General features: G+C 45.7%; 1 protein-coding gene across 1 annotated transcript in view; it reads right to left on the bottom strand.

Annotated features, from left to right (window-relative positions):
• irs2b (insulin receptor substrate 2b) overlaps positions 1 to 9,682 on the bottom strand; it is an 11,045-nt gene extending 1,363 nt beyond the window's left edge. Inside the window, exon 1 of the mRNA XM_031869577.1 lies at positions 6,121 to 9,682. Coding sequence (XP_031725437.1) covers positions 6,121 to 9,460 — 3,340 coding nt within the window. The 5' untranslated portion in view covers positions 9,461 to 9,682. The remainder of the gene's footprint in view (positions 1 to 6,120) is intronic.
• Between the last annotated feature and the right edge of the window lie 4,800 nt (positions 9,683 to 14,482).

The following is a 14,482-nucleotide window of genomic DNA, read 5'->3' as shown; positions in this document are numbered from 1 at the left end:
ACACACACACACACACACACACACACACACACACACACACACACACAAAGCCCCTCTACACGGCTGCATTTCTTCCCTCAGTCGCCGTCTCCTCTCCCTCTTCCCCAGCCACGAACAAGAGCTGTTTTCACAAAGCTGGATGTGATGGTCATTCTCTAAAACAAACCTTTCATTCAGAGTCCTCACTATTACCCCCTCCTCAACTACTCCCTCCATAAACACACACACATCTGTTCTCTGTCTTTGGCCTATACATACACGCTGTAAAGGAAAATCAGAGGCTGATGTCAATACTTGGGCTTTATAGACACTTGACCCAACACTTACTGATTGCATTTCCACAGATCCTCAGGGATGTCTGATAAGCAAAAATATGGAACCACAGAATTAACTTGAAAGATAAAATAGTTGTTTTTCCTCCTGAGGCCACCTGTGCTGGCTTAGCTCTGTCTCTCCATTGAGATAGAAGAAAATAGAAACACTGGGGGTTGGAAGAGGTGGAAAAACCACAGTAACAGAATCAACCTGACATAGAGGACTGGGAATGCAGTGAGATCATGGGACCACCGGTCCATAACAATCTGTGTGTGTGTGTGTGTGTGTTTCTGGAGGGGCTGGGCCAGGCATTGGCCTGTAGAGGAAGACACTTGGGTGAGAATGACTGCAATGTGCCGGGAAGGAGAACTGAATCACCAACGGCTTCGACTAGCAACCAGGTGCACATATAAACATTATTATTATTATTGTATGAACAAGCAATAGTGCAACAAGACAATGTGCCATATGGGCACTCACCGCACACACTGCTGTTCAAACACATGCTGATCGGAGAAAAGAGTGGGCGGGCAGACAGATTTGGGGGGTGGGGTTTATAGAAGGGAGCAGTGGTCCAGCAGGGAAATGAACCCAATGCCTCCTACCCCCTCCTCTTTTTGGAGCACACACCCCTCCGGCCCCCCCCCCAGCAATCCACGTCTGTGGCCCCCTGTCCCAACCCACATACACCCATACACATACACACACACACACACACACACACACACACACATTGAAGCTCTGTTCATTATTTATTTAGATCTCACGGGCTAAATTTAGCCATGCTCCATTGAGGACTAGGACGCACACACAGGCATGTATTCACAGCCTCTCTGGTGCTTCAGAGGCAGAGTAAACATGTCCCCATGTCTGCTGATGCATTATCACCTGCTCGAGTAGTTCCGCGTTGTAAATTAATGAGCTTATGGGGAAACTTCTCCAACTATATTTCTGAGCAGCAACAAAGGAGGAGGATCATCAGCCGTAAGAATGAGCTCCTGCCAGCAACAAAAGTGATGTTGCGAGCAGGTTTCCTCCTACAGATCAGCAGGCTCAGATGTGCTCTGTTTACATTCCTGCTGGCTCCTCCCTGATCTATAGCAGCACTCCTACGAACCAACACTGACTAACTCGTCACCTCTGACCTCCCACACCTCTGGCTGAACCAGCAAAACAAAAACAACAACCACTGTTGACTCTGCTATCCTGCTGACTCATCCATATTCCAGATAATCCTTTCAATCTTATCTCATTTTTAAATATTTTTGCACTGAAAAACAACGAAAGGTTGCAACCGACAACTGGTTATTTTCATTTTTTCCTGATTAATTACAAAAGCATTTGGTGTATAAAAAGTCATATAATTGTGATTGTTTAGTCTAACCAACAGGGTAAAACTCTACGATTTTTGATATACGATCATCATGACCAAGAAAAGCAGCAAATCCTCCCAGTTAGGAGCTAATCCTATGCTTAACTATATTATACACCTCTATGGAGGATTAATACAGTATCAGGGTCCAGAGAGATGGAAAAGTGTTTATGATGTGCTGGACTATTCATGAATGAAAAACTTCAAATCGGCCTGAAGCCAGTGGACCTGTTGTGTGCAAGTACTATAGGACATGTGCACTCATGTCACACACAGAAGCTCCATCTCTTCCTCATCCTCTAGACAAAACAAGCCACTCAACAATGTCTAATCCTGAAGTGAATGTAATCCTTCTTAACTCAAAGCTAAATTGAGGATATGGATGGTTGACTTTTTTTTTTTTTTTTTTTCCCCATCGAGGACTGGAACATCCCGCCCTACTTTACTCAAATAGTTATGTATCAGACGGCCAGGAGCGCTGTGTGTGTGTGTGTGTGTGTGTGTACCTGTACCTGTACCTGTACCTGTAGGGGAGGCGTGTACAAAACAGGTGAGGACAAAGGCTGAATGTTCCTGAAAATGCAATCTCGGCAGGCTAATGGGCTGCACAAATAAAACCTAACCCTATTATTTAACTAGAGAAGTGTACTTTCTACACTACATACTGTATATATGGAGCTTTTCTGTCAAAGATCAAACCTGAAAGACAAACATGTTTCTTCGGTTGCCTCTTGCATTAAAAAAAAAAAAAAAAAAAAAAAAAAAAAAAAAAAAGGTTAATTATTTAGCAGCCAGCTCCTGATTCACAACAAAAGACATTTCGACGGCTGCAACTATAGCTATTATTTTCATTTACCATTCATCATTTGACAAATGATTTAGTCTATATCCTCAAATTAGTGAAGCTGGAACCAGAGAAAGTTTGGAATTTTTGTTTGAAAAACGATAAATCGGTCATCAAAATAGCTGCTGATTTTCCATCAATCGGAGCAATGAGCTCTTAACACTTCAAATCAATCCTTCTAACCAGTTGTATATTAATTGTGTGTTATTGTTGTTGGCAGTGCAAGATAAACCAAGCAGCAAGAGGAGTGAGAGCCTCATTAGTGTCTCTGATCAGATATGATTAGCTAATTGTTTAATGCACAGTTAATGGCCTCTTGTGTGAAAAGCCAATGTCCACTGAGGTCAGTTAACAACAGGAAAAACACAAGTGTGGAGAAGGTGCGTCTGTGTGTGTGTGTGTGTGTGTGTGTGTGGGGGGGGGTTCTTGAAACTGCCTTGCCACACCCCCACTTTCTCCCTGTTGTTGTGGCAGATGGTGGCCAGTCATTAGCGTATTGTCACTCTCCTTCGAAGGGCCTGATAACCAGTGAGCACTGCTTGGCAGGGCAGGTGCAAAACCCCCTGACCCCCCCCTACACCCACCGCCCTCCGCCATCTGCTGATGGCTGCGTATATGTGCACACACACAGGAGAGGAAGACACACAGACAAAGTGGGAATGAGTGTGTGTTTGGGTGGTGGTGGTGAGGCAGTCTGGGCCCACAAATGAAAGGCATGGAGAGTGTGAGTCAGTCTCATCCCCTGTCTGCGCCGTTTAGCCAGAGAGAGATACATTCGATAGACGAGGACCAGGGTGGGAAAAGAAGGCGATAGGAGGATGATAAAGCAGCTTTAATGGAGAAAAGAGAAGTGGCTTGAGAGATTTACTGTAAAAGGAGCGGTGCGATGAGGACAGCCAGAGAATGGGAGTAAGAAGTCGTAAAAAAAAAAAAATAGCACACACGCCTCCCTGTTTGGCTTTTGCCACAGAGATGGCGATGTGTGGATTTCTGGACAAGCCCCTATGACAATATCCTCCCCCCCGCTCAGAGTCTCTCACACACACAGCGCTAGTTCAAAGGTCAAGTAACTGACATTGTGGACAGGGCCAGAAGGCGTGCACTGAAAGCTAAACAGCCCCCCCCTCCTCTGCCCCATCACCCCCCCCCCCCCCCCTCCCCGGACCGCCATGTCAGGGCCAAAACCCAAACAACAACAGTGTAACCTCTCAACTAACTATTCCTCGGTGAGCCATAAAAAAACCTCCACAAACAGATGGGCAGGATGGAGCGATGTCTCCCTTTCTTCTCCGTCTCTCCCCAAAAACTTCAGATGTGAAATAAGGACAGGGGATTTGACTTCCTAATGTTCCCGTTTCAAACTGATGCACTGCATGGAACTATAGTTCGGTCAGTGAGAAGAAGAGAATGTGGTAAAGTCTGCCATCTTGTAGTAAACAGTCATGCCCTCTTTTTCCTCTCACACACACGAGCAACAGAAGTGCATTTGTGTTTTGATGAGAGTATCAATGACATGCCACACTGGTCACATCCCCGATCAGAGAGCAGAGTCATTCACTATTATGTACAAGGATATTTGTTTGTTAGGAAGGGCTTATGTAACCGAAATACAGTAGCAAAGGCCAACTCTCACCTGAATGATCTTTATCTCTTTCTGCGTTTCTTTTCTTCCTTTCCTTCTTACTCCTCCCCCTCACTCTCTCCCCCTCCAGACAGCTCAATTGTCTACTTTGTTGTACATGAAAAACAAAACAAGTCATGCATCTTTCACCATTGTTCCTCAGCTCCCTCTCTCCTCCTCCCCTGCTCTTGTAACCTTGGAGAAACGTCTCCATTGTGGTACGCAAATTCAATATTTTAGCCCTGTAACTGGACCTCAATGAGTGCGAGGGTTCACAAATACGTATGTGTGTGCAAAGTACAAGTCATATGTGTTTGTACGAAGCATTAGTCAGTGCCCCCTTTCTGTGTGAAACGCTTTCTTCAGGGTGTTTGTGAAGTTGCTCACAGTAAAAAGAAAGAAAAAAAAGAATCCTCTACCCCCCCCCCGCACCCTCCTCTCTGAGTCCATCCCACCAGGTTAGAAAAACAAGGGAGCATTCACCTCTCCCAGCAACCTTTGCACACTGCCCACATTCCAGTCCTGAAACCCAGTACCTGACAATTGATAAACAACTGACTCACTTGTTTTTCTGGGGAACACGATGACTTGCACCAAGCCCCACGCTGACTGCACTCAGAGCATGAGAGCCGACAGAGACAGAGACAAAGGTGGTTGTGAAACCACAAACACCAATTAAACTCTTGTATTTCACCATCAGGAACACTGCCCTTCTGACTCACGATGATCCCAACACAGTGTATTTTCTGTTCCAACAACAGCAACGTCTGACATGTCCCGGAAAACCACCCCCACCATCTAGAGATGCATGAAAAGCCACTGACGCAACGGTGAAGAAAATAATGGGAAAGGCAATGTTTTGATGGTAACTGCTCCTTCCCACAAAGACACTTCATCATAAGGATTTCAATTGTCTTCTTATAAAAGATGCAATCGACGGTTATAAAATGGAAAATAAAGACGTAGCCTATTCTCTGCCTGTTTTAGCTACTTTCATGTGCGCATCATGTGTCGTGCTGCATGCGTCACTGGATCAGACAAGTTGTCTTTTGAAATACTGACGTGGAATAAAACTGCGTCACTGAGGGGAGACCAGAGCAGACCATTCACACAAAACAGCAGCATCAAGCGAGCCGGGATAAAGTATAACAAGTCCGGCCTTTCAAAATAAAAATCCATTCAATTCCAAAGCGAATCCGGAATTGAAATACACTTTTCTGTTTCTCTTCAAGATCAGCTTTTATTTGGAAGGACACATCCTTGTTCTCCAGTGCTTTCTGCTCCAATATCTCTAATATCTGTGCAGTTTGACACGGATCAAAGACCATGCAAACAGTGTCGACCAGCCTTGAGATTCGTCAATGTGTCCTGGGTGTGACGAGTAGGTGACTAACCCTATCTAAACATCGCAGCCTCCACCCAACAGCAATGCTCAAAACAACTTTACTTCACTCTACTACCGTGGCCTTTCAGACTCAAATATGCTGTTCTAACACACAACATGTATGTAGCCTAACCACTGTTCATGTAAAACAGGCATAACTGTCATTTCATTAGCTTATACACTATAACACTATAGAATATAATTGTGGCCAGTTTCCCTCTGATTTGAACAGCAGTAAGACATGTGATAATTAGTCTAATATAAAAGGGCATGGTTCAAATAATGTATGTATGTAGTCAGTGGGTTAAATCCATAGTCAGTGTTAAACACGTGGGCTAAACTGCAGACACACATATAAAGCAGTTTTTTCTCTGCATGTTTTTTTAAAAAAAAAGAACCATTGATATCAACTTTGAATGAAAATTAGCTCAGAAGTGCTGCTTAGCAACGGGCAGCCTATCTCTGCAGAGAAGAGTAGCCCTGAGGCGGATCTCTATCCTACTCCTAAGCCCTGACACCACTCCCTTCATGAATGAAAGCCTGCTAAATTAATGAATTTGTTTGGCATATATGGAAACACTCACCTTTCACAGCAGTGGCAGTCTCCTTGAATCCCATGCTGGCGTAGGGGCTGGTGTTGAACCCATTCATGCCCCCCTTGCAGCCACAGGCTGTCGTCTTGAACCTCAGGAGTCCATCGCAGCCCCCTAACCTGCATCCGCCAAGGTTTCCCTCCATCAAGTTTAAGGCAATGTAGTTCAGTCCATTTTGATAACCAGCTGACATCTCCCTGCACATGGGGCTGTTGCTACCGTAGTCCTCGTCAGAACCCTCGGAGCTGCAAACAGTGTGGGATACGTTCTCCACAGAGGCAGAGCTGTGCCGTTTGGTGTCATGAGCAAAGGATGGGCACACTGGTGTGACAGTGGTGGTGGAGGAGAAGGTCTCAGAGCTGTGCCGCCGCCGCCCCTGAGGGTCAGCCCGGATCACTTTGGCCCCTCTGTGTGGATCCACAAGGGGGAGAGTTAACGAAGGACCCCCCAGGAGAAATGAGTCCACTTGCACAGGGGGCACCCCATTCACAATGCTGCTCTCGAGGCTGAGTCTCTGGACACAGGCAGTGGGGCTGGTGGGGAGGGGAACATCATCAGTGGTGCAGAGAGCAGGTAGAGGAGCAGGTGGACTGAAAGTCATCTCAGTGTAGTCATCCTTGACTGGAGCAGGCTGACACACCAGGCTCACCTGCTGTTGGAGAGGATATTCCTCTACCATCCCCCTCTTCTCTGCCTGTCTCTCTGTGCTTTTTTTCTCTTCTTCTTGGGCGTTCACCAGACTAGGGCAAGTCAAGACTTCAGGTGTTTGGCTTAGGCACCCTGCAGTGGGGGAACCCCTGGGTTGGTGTGAGCCAAGGTGACCCGGGGAGCTGATGTCAATATTAGCATAGTCTGCGAGCGGAAGCAATCCCTTCTCTGCACACATTAAACTCACAGAAGACTCAGAGCTCGCTGACACTGTGGACACCAGCAGGTTGTGAGTAGCACTACTAAAGTCTATCTTTATGTACTCTCCAGGGCTGCGTGGCTCTGAGGGAAGCGGGTGTTCGCTCATACATGGTAGTGTTCTGAGGGATTCCAGAGCCAGGCGGGTGGGCCGACACACCCGACTCCGGTGTCCCAGACCTCCGTCTACCCGAGCCACTCTGAGAGGAGATAGGGCAGAGGAATGGGTGCTTGGTGCCCCCGGAGAGCTGCTGGCCACAGAGTCTCCTGGAGTGACAGGACAGTAGTTGGACTCCTCTTCTATCCGCTGTCTTTGTAAACACATCACCACATACTGGTCTTTGTCTGTGGACCCATTGCGCTGCAACTGGCCTTTTAGTGAGTGTGGTAGAGAGCTGTAAGAATAAGGCTGTTTGTGATGTTGCTGGGGGTGGGGATCTCCGCCTGGAGGACTGAGGATGTAGTCTGAGGGTGTGGGAGACACCAGCGAGTCAACAGGAGACATGTTCAGGTACTCTCCGTTGGTGAGCTTTCCATCAGTGTTCTCCACCGACATCTTGGTTCCGCACCACATCCGCATATAGCCGCTGTCCTCCAGAGAAACACTCCCAGGGGAGTCTGTGTGTGGGGCCAGCCCCGCTGAAGAGTGTGAACGGGGGTTGATGATCTGCTTTGGTGCGGAAACACACATGGGGCTCATGGGCATATAGAGGCCATGCTTGGACCATGATGTCTGTGGTGTCACACCTGGCATCATGGGCATATAGCCACTGTCACCTTGGTGACTGCTAACACTGATCTGAACATCCCTGAAATCCTCAGGATGCACACCTTTAGGGGAGGCAGTGTGACACCTCCGAGAAGACTGGCTTCCACTGTTGTAAGTGGCCCTCATAAGAGTGTACTCATCCAGGGAGGCTGAAGATACTTGGGGGGGACCTCTCTGCTGGCGGGGGGTAGTGAGCGAGTATGTTCGCTTTCGGTAAGCCTTGTCCAGCTCCGCTAAGCGGCGGTAACCATTCTGCCGCTCCATCAACATGTAGCCATCAAGCTCACTGCCGTCCCGGGAGGGGGGGGTGTCAGCTTTGAGAGACTCGGGTGTGTTGCTGCGTAGGGTGAGCAGCAATCTCGGGTCCCGTGTGTCTGCAGGGCTAGAGCCATACTCCTCACATGATATGAAACCTGCATCACTGGGGGAGCCTGAGAAGGAGGCACTGCAGCTGGAGGGGCGAGGAGCACTGGTGTCTGGGTAGGAGGACAGATTCCCCAGGCTAGGGGTGGCTATGGGTGGGGTCGGAGACAGGGGCATAGACATGGACTTACTGTGCTGGAGGGAAGAAGATTCAAATGTCCGACAAGGGCGCATTGAAATGGTGTGAGATCTGGTCAGGAGGGTCCTGTGGACCCCTGGGCTTAGGGGGCTGCCAGTCACTGACATGGGGCGTGCCATGGTGCCATCGCCCTCGCTGGCCGTGCGTATTCGACAGGAGGAAAATTTGCTCACAGGAGAGGTCATGGCCATGCTGTCAGTGCGCGACCGCCGGGGGAGCCCGGTCTGGCTGGGGGGCAGATTGTTCAGGTGCCTCCGTGTGGGGACAGATATGGGGTTTGTACCAGAGGACTGGCTTTTGCTGCGCGGACGGAACTCCGACAGCTCCTTCATGGCTTTCATCGCCTCCAAGATAGTTTCGTGGATATTTTGCGCCACCACAGAGTCGTCCGCCTGCATCCAAAACTCCCCCGGACCCGTGGCTGCAGATCGACCAACCTCTATGAAGAAAAAGCTGTCAGAATGGCCGCACCTCCGGATATTCATCAGCTGTAAAATGACGGAGGCAACCTCCGAGTTCAGCTTGACAAAGCTGATAGTCCGGCTGGAGAGACAGAGCCGGTACACTCCGATCAAATGTCTGCTTTGTCCCAAGCCTTTGGATTTCAGATTCACTTGCCATATCTCCTTGTAGGCGGCGGTAACCGGCGTTATTACACCGTAGCTCTCCTCGTCGAAGCCAACCAGCGAGGACGCGGAGTTGGACGCTGAGCCGTCGTATACTTTCCCCTCTGCCATTAAATCCGTCAGCACCCGGTACCAGCCCTCCTGCTCCTGCTCGTTTTCTGCCGCCACGGCAAAATACTCGTCCTTGGTATAAAGAGCAATAAGATATTTGTATTTTGCGTCCGCTCTCTTGTTGATGTTGAGACAGCAGTCCAGAGGAATAACCCTCTTCGCGGCCGATTTGTTTTTCCATTTCTTCTCGCTCTCGTAGTACTCCAGCCGGGCAGGTAAACCTTCGCTCGGCTCTTTTAAAACGAAATAGCGCTTGTGTCCGTGTTTCTGCTTCTTTAGATATCCGCACTTCTTGATGTTGTTGTTCGCATTACTAGGCAAAGACGTCGGATCTCCCGTGTTTGGCGGACTCGCCATTCTCGTGTCCTTCGCTATCAGACCCAATGCTTCCTCTCCTCGAGTTGCTAAAGAAACGCGCTTTATTTTAATCGTCTATTTCCAGAGCCGGTTGTGCGAGCGTTCGTCTTCTCCCACAGCTGAGCAATAAATAACACATGTCTGCTAGTGTCCTGACTGAGGAGGGGGTACAACATGTGACGTTCTACACATCCAGTCCTGTTGTGAAAAAAAAAAAAAACGGAAAGGAGGAGAAAAAAATACACACATCGACAGTGGGCGGTGCGCACTCGGCTCATTGGGCTTATTGGTGGAAACAGGGTGAATGCTGGAGTGAGAGAGCCGGAAAAAGCCCTCCTACTATCACTCTGCCCTCTTCCGACTAATTTGAGCGTAGTCAGCCAGGACTTTATTTATAGCAGCTCTGGTCCTGTGATCCAACATTTGACTGCTGTGATTTTTGCTCATCTAAATATACCAAACGAAATGTTCCGGGCCAAAAAAAGCCTTTTTTTTGCGTCACCGATTTGAGGTGGATTACAAAACACATTAGAATAAATAGTAACCTGTATATGTGAGTATATGCGCAGAGCATATTATTATTATTTTCAAACTTTGAGTTTTTATTGTGCTTTTGTACTTAATGTATCAAATATCGCGTCTTTTATTTGGACACCAAAATAAAAGACAATACATTTGATTCCCATATAGTTTATTCTTATTCCTAGCGTTTTCACAACCTTTGGACCATATATATTTAACATTTCTGTAGAGGGAGTTCTTCCAGTCCTCCCCAACTAGTGAACAATCATCGCCCAGCAAGAATATCATCAGTTAAACGGACAATAAGCGGGGAAGAGCTGATCTAATTCAGTGTGATTTATTGCGTATACGCAGTCACCCACTGCTTTAATCATGTTTGCCTGGAGCTCGAAAGAAACTCGGCTACCGTCCGTTTCCGATGACGGTGCGACACCTATAATTCAGCATATGTGCTCAAAATATTTACGGTTACAGTAGGTTAACGCTTAATCTACAAGAAATAGACCTCCCCCTGTCAGTGAAACAGAGGAATGACTCAAATATGGTTATCGTAAAAAAAAAAAAAACATGATGATGCAAAAAAATTCTCCTGATCTTGATTGCGTCAACGTGCGTAATGATGAAATGCTGGAGCCAGCTGGGTACCGTGGTGCAGCGGTGATGAGAGTGTGTAACTGGCAGCCAATAGCCTTCTACTTCCTGAGGAAATGAGGTCGCCTCTTCCTTCCCTAACAGAGGGAAAACCGGCTGTAGGCCGTTCAGTGTGTCCTGACGTGTACACAGTAAATGTAGAGGCTGCCATTGAAACTGAATCATGAACCGTAATTAATTGGGGACTAATCTCCACTGCCAAGCACATTATCTATCAATAATCAGTCATATCACTGCTCTGCCACTCATTAATAGTTGCATGTCCCACGATGATAACATGTTGAAAACTACCCCCACCTCACACACACACACACACACACACACACACACACACACACACACCCCACTTTATATCCCCATTTTCCTTCAGATCCCACAGTGCTGGCTCAGCATCACACCACCCTGTTCTCAGCAGCAAGGTCGATTACCGTGGCACGTGCAGGTCAATTATGCCACCTGAAGCAATGATTTGACTTCTGCCAGCATGAGAAAAGAATCACATCAGGCAACGACCTCTTGTGATCCGTCCCTCAAATAACCTTCCTCTTACAGATTTGGTTGACGGGCAGTGATGAGTAGATTTTGTGCTCTTTGCAATTTGTTTTCTTTTCACAATTTGAGCAACTGTGTTTACCTCTGCCTTACCTAAAGTGCCATTTAGCCATATTGATATAAATAGATGCAACACTGGCTGCCTAAACCTCCTGGCTCAGATGTCTCCCTGTAGGATGAGGAGGGTTCCCTCTCTGTTGATATTAGGTTTCCCACATGACAGATGTGGGCTTGGATCTGAACTTTCACACCCCCTGATGACATACAACTGCTGCAGAATGACTATATTGAGAATGTGGTGCTTTATTTAACATTTGCACCGTCTACAGTTGCTTAAACCTCTGATAAATGACGAACAGATTGTCCCTGTGAGACGCATTTAAAGTCCATAACAGCTTGCCTTGTATAATACCATGATCAGATACCGGGAGATAAACATAAACTGAGCGGGGGCAGTGACTCTTTCTTTTTTCATCACCCAGGAAGCATAAGAAATGCAAATCAGCTGTCTATAAAATACCAATAAGGTGGGCGATTGTCCCATAAACTGTGCTGCTTGCAAACCCAATCTGGTTCTGTCTGTGATACGTCCTTGCCCTTTTCTTAGATAGCTACATAAATATTTATCACCCTCCAATTTACACAGCATGGTGCATTAATTTACAAGTTAATTAAACAGCCAGCTGAACCTGATTTACAGGGCTCTAAATGGGCCCTCTCGTCGTCTCCTGGTATGAACCCATTAGGTCTTTATAGTTGTGTTTATTTAGGGAAGGATAGGGGTGTGACTTTAAGGGTGCATCCTCTCAAAACAGATTGGCCCTTTTTACTCTCTTGATTTATTTCCTTCTCTAGTGCAAGATAAGTTAATGCTAAGATTTCAAATGTGAGCAACCAATCAAATAAGGTTAAATAAGCAAAGTGTGAAAGATTGTCTAAATTCACTCGGTAGCCTGTCGCTTAGAAGACCTAATCTCATTCAGGGTCTTAAGGCTGACCTTTATAAACAAACAGCCTCGCCAGCATCATTTGCTGAGTCACAAGCACATAATGTCTCACTCATCCACTGCACTGACACTGTGTGCAACGATTAGTTAAATAAGCCTTCACAAAGCAGATTAGAATAGCCGATTTGATGGGATTAGATTAAGGATGAGCGGTAAAGATTAGGCTCAGTCAGTCACTGCCACATAAGGCCCCGTCAAATGAACAGAACCAACATGTATTGTTGGAATGCAAACATCACACACACCCAACCGCCTCCTTAGTCATAGGCAAAACAGATTATAGCCGAAGCCTGGGGTGTCTGATTCGTACTGTTGTGGCAGTGTTGTTGTTTTGATGTTTGGGATCTGAATATCATCCTGTTTTTCTTTATTGTCCTGAGTTGGGGATGTTTTGTGTTTTTTATTTATTTTTCAGGATTGTTGTGTCAGAGACTGAACTGATCAACCTTTGGTGCAATGGCAATTTATTCAGTTAACCCCAATGTCCTCTTTACAGTAATAGCTCAGAATATATACCAAGCTTGACGCTTCATTCATTTTTCTAATTTTACAAGAATTACTTATCAATATAATCTCTAACTGAGAACATGTTTTACCAGTCGCTACTGTAAAACACTGTTAAATACAATGGAAAATTGTATGTTCAGAATCTATGATTGGTGTTTTAACACCCTCCCAAATGAGCCAATTTGGATTTCTGTTATTATTAACTATATGTTAAGATTTCTAACATGGACCTTTCTAGGGTCTAACTGGCCCAAACATAAGTAACATCACTATATAATAACATTTATTTGTCTGTGAGTGGCTTTTTGGCAAACACAATAAAGTTATGATTTTTAACACAACCGTTACAACATATAAAACATGAACTATTTCCTTATTTGTAGTAATAACAAGGGTTTATGGTCATTTTGATATGCAAGCAGAGTGTATGGCAAAGGAAAGGATCAGTATTAATCTACGTATTGGGTTTTAATTGGGTTAGGTGAAAACAAAATGTATTCAGAGGATCGGCGGTTCGATCCCCGGCTCCGGCTCTGCTAGTCTCATGTCGATGTGTCCTTGAGCAAGACACTTAACCCCAAAATAGCTCCCGTAGCTGTGCCTACGGTGTAGAAATGTGATAGAATCTGAATTGTAAGTCGCTTTGGAGAAAAGCGTCTGCTAAATGACTGTAATGTAATGTATTTATTTTGAATTATTATTAATATTAATACATTAATATTCCTTTACAAGGAAGTAAAGCTGATGTCAGCAAAACTCAAGCGTTAAAACTGCACAATCTGGAAAACATGGCTGGACATGTACTAATCAGTGACGTCACTCGAAGGAAGTATTACGGATAACCATTTAAACTTATCCTATTCTTAGTTCTTAGTTAATATTTTTTGCATCGTTCCCTTCAAACCCTGTAATGTCTCGAACCCGACATTGAAACGAGGAAATGATAATGGAGGCTTATTCTGTGCTCTTGAGCACACACAATATGGATTGCGCCGTTCAATCTCATGTTGTCACCCATAATTGACTCAATTCTCTAATCAATACAGCAAACGTGAAATTGAAATTTCTGATCACAGGTGGGCTGACCTGGAGGAAAGACAGCGTGTGCTGATGGAGATCTTTGTGTTATTGGACATGGCTGCATGCCTGTATTGAGCCACAGCACAAGTGATTACAGTTTTGATTACTTCAGTTAACCAACTCATTGGAATGGACATAATCTCTTTTTGATTCATTTGAAAATTGGACACAAGGAATGCACGGCTGTGTAAAATGGTAGAAGAAAGTCAATCATAGTTGCTAGGTTGTATTCAGTGCCCTAACACCATCATTTTATAACAGTTGTGCAAGTTTGATGAAGAACTGTGGAGATGCTGATATGTTTTACTCAACACCTTTCTGTACTGTGAAAATGTCACTCTTTACTGTCATCGCGACCGTATCTCTTCGCAATGCGTCCACCTCTTTCTAACAATTTGTTGTAAAGACACTCAAAAGGACTTGGGTTCTCCCATTTTGCAGGTCACAGAGACAGATATGTATTTGATATGCTCATTAGAAGAGACGGGGAGACAAATCAGGCGGACACAGACGCGGCATGCTCAGTTGACCAGAAGAGAAACCAATGACGATATGTTTATGTCGGCTGAAGACATACACGCAAAGACAACGTATTTATTCATGAGCACGTCTTCCCCAAGAAATTACTCTCATGGCCACACAGAGGGACGCAACAATCTGAAATCGTTGCTCTCTCCAGCTTTGATTAAACAGATGTGAATGC

This window comes from Anarrhichthys ocellatus, unplaced genomic scaffold (genome assembly GCF_004355925.1).
Source record: "Anarrhichthys ocellatus isolate YVR2014 unplaced genomic scaffold, GSC_Weel_1.0 scaffold47, whole genome shotgun sequence".
Lineage (NCBI taxonomy): Eukaryota > Metazoa > Chordata > Actinopteri > Perciformes > Anarhichadidae > Anarrhichthys > Anarrhichthys ocellatus.
The sequence above is the reverse complement of the archived record's forward strand: the minus strand, read 5'-3'. Positions and strand labels throughout refer to the sequence as shown.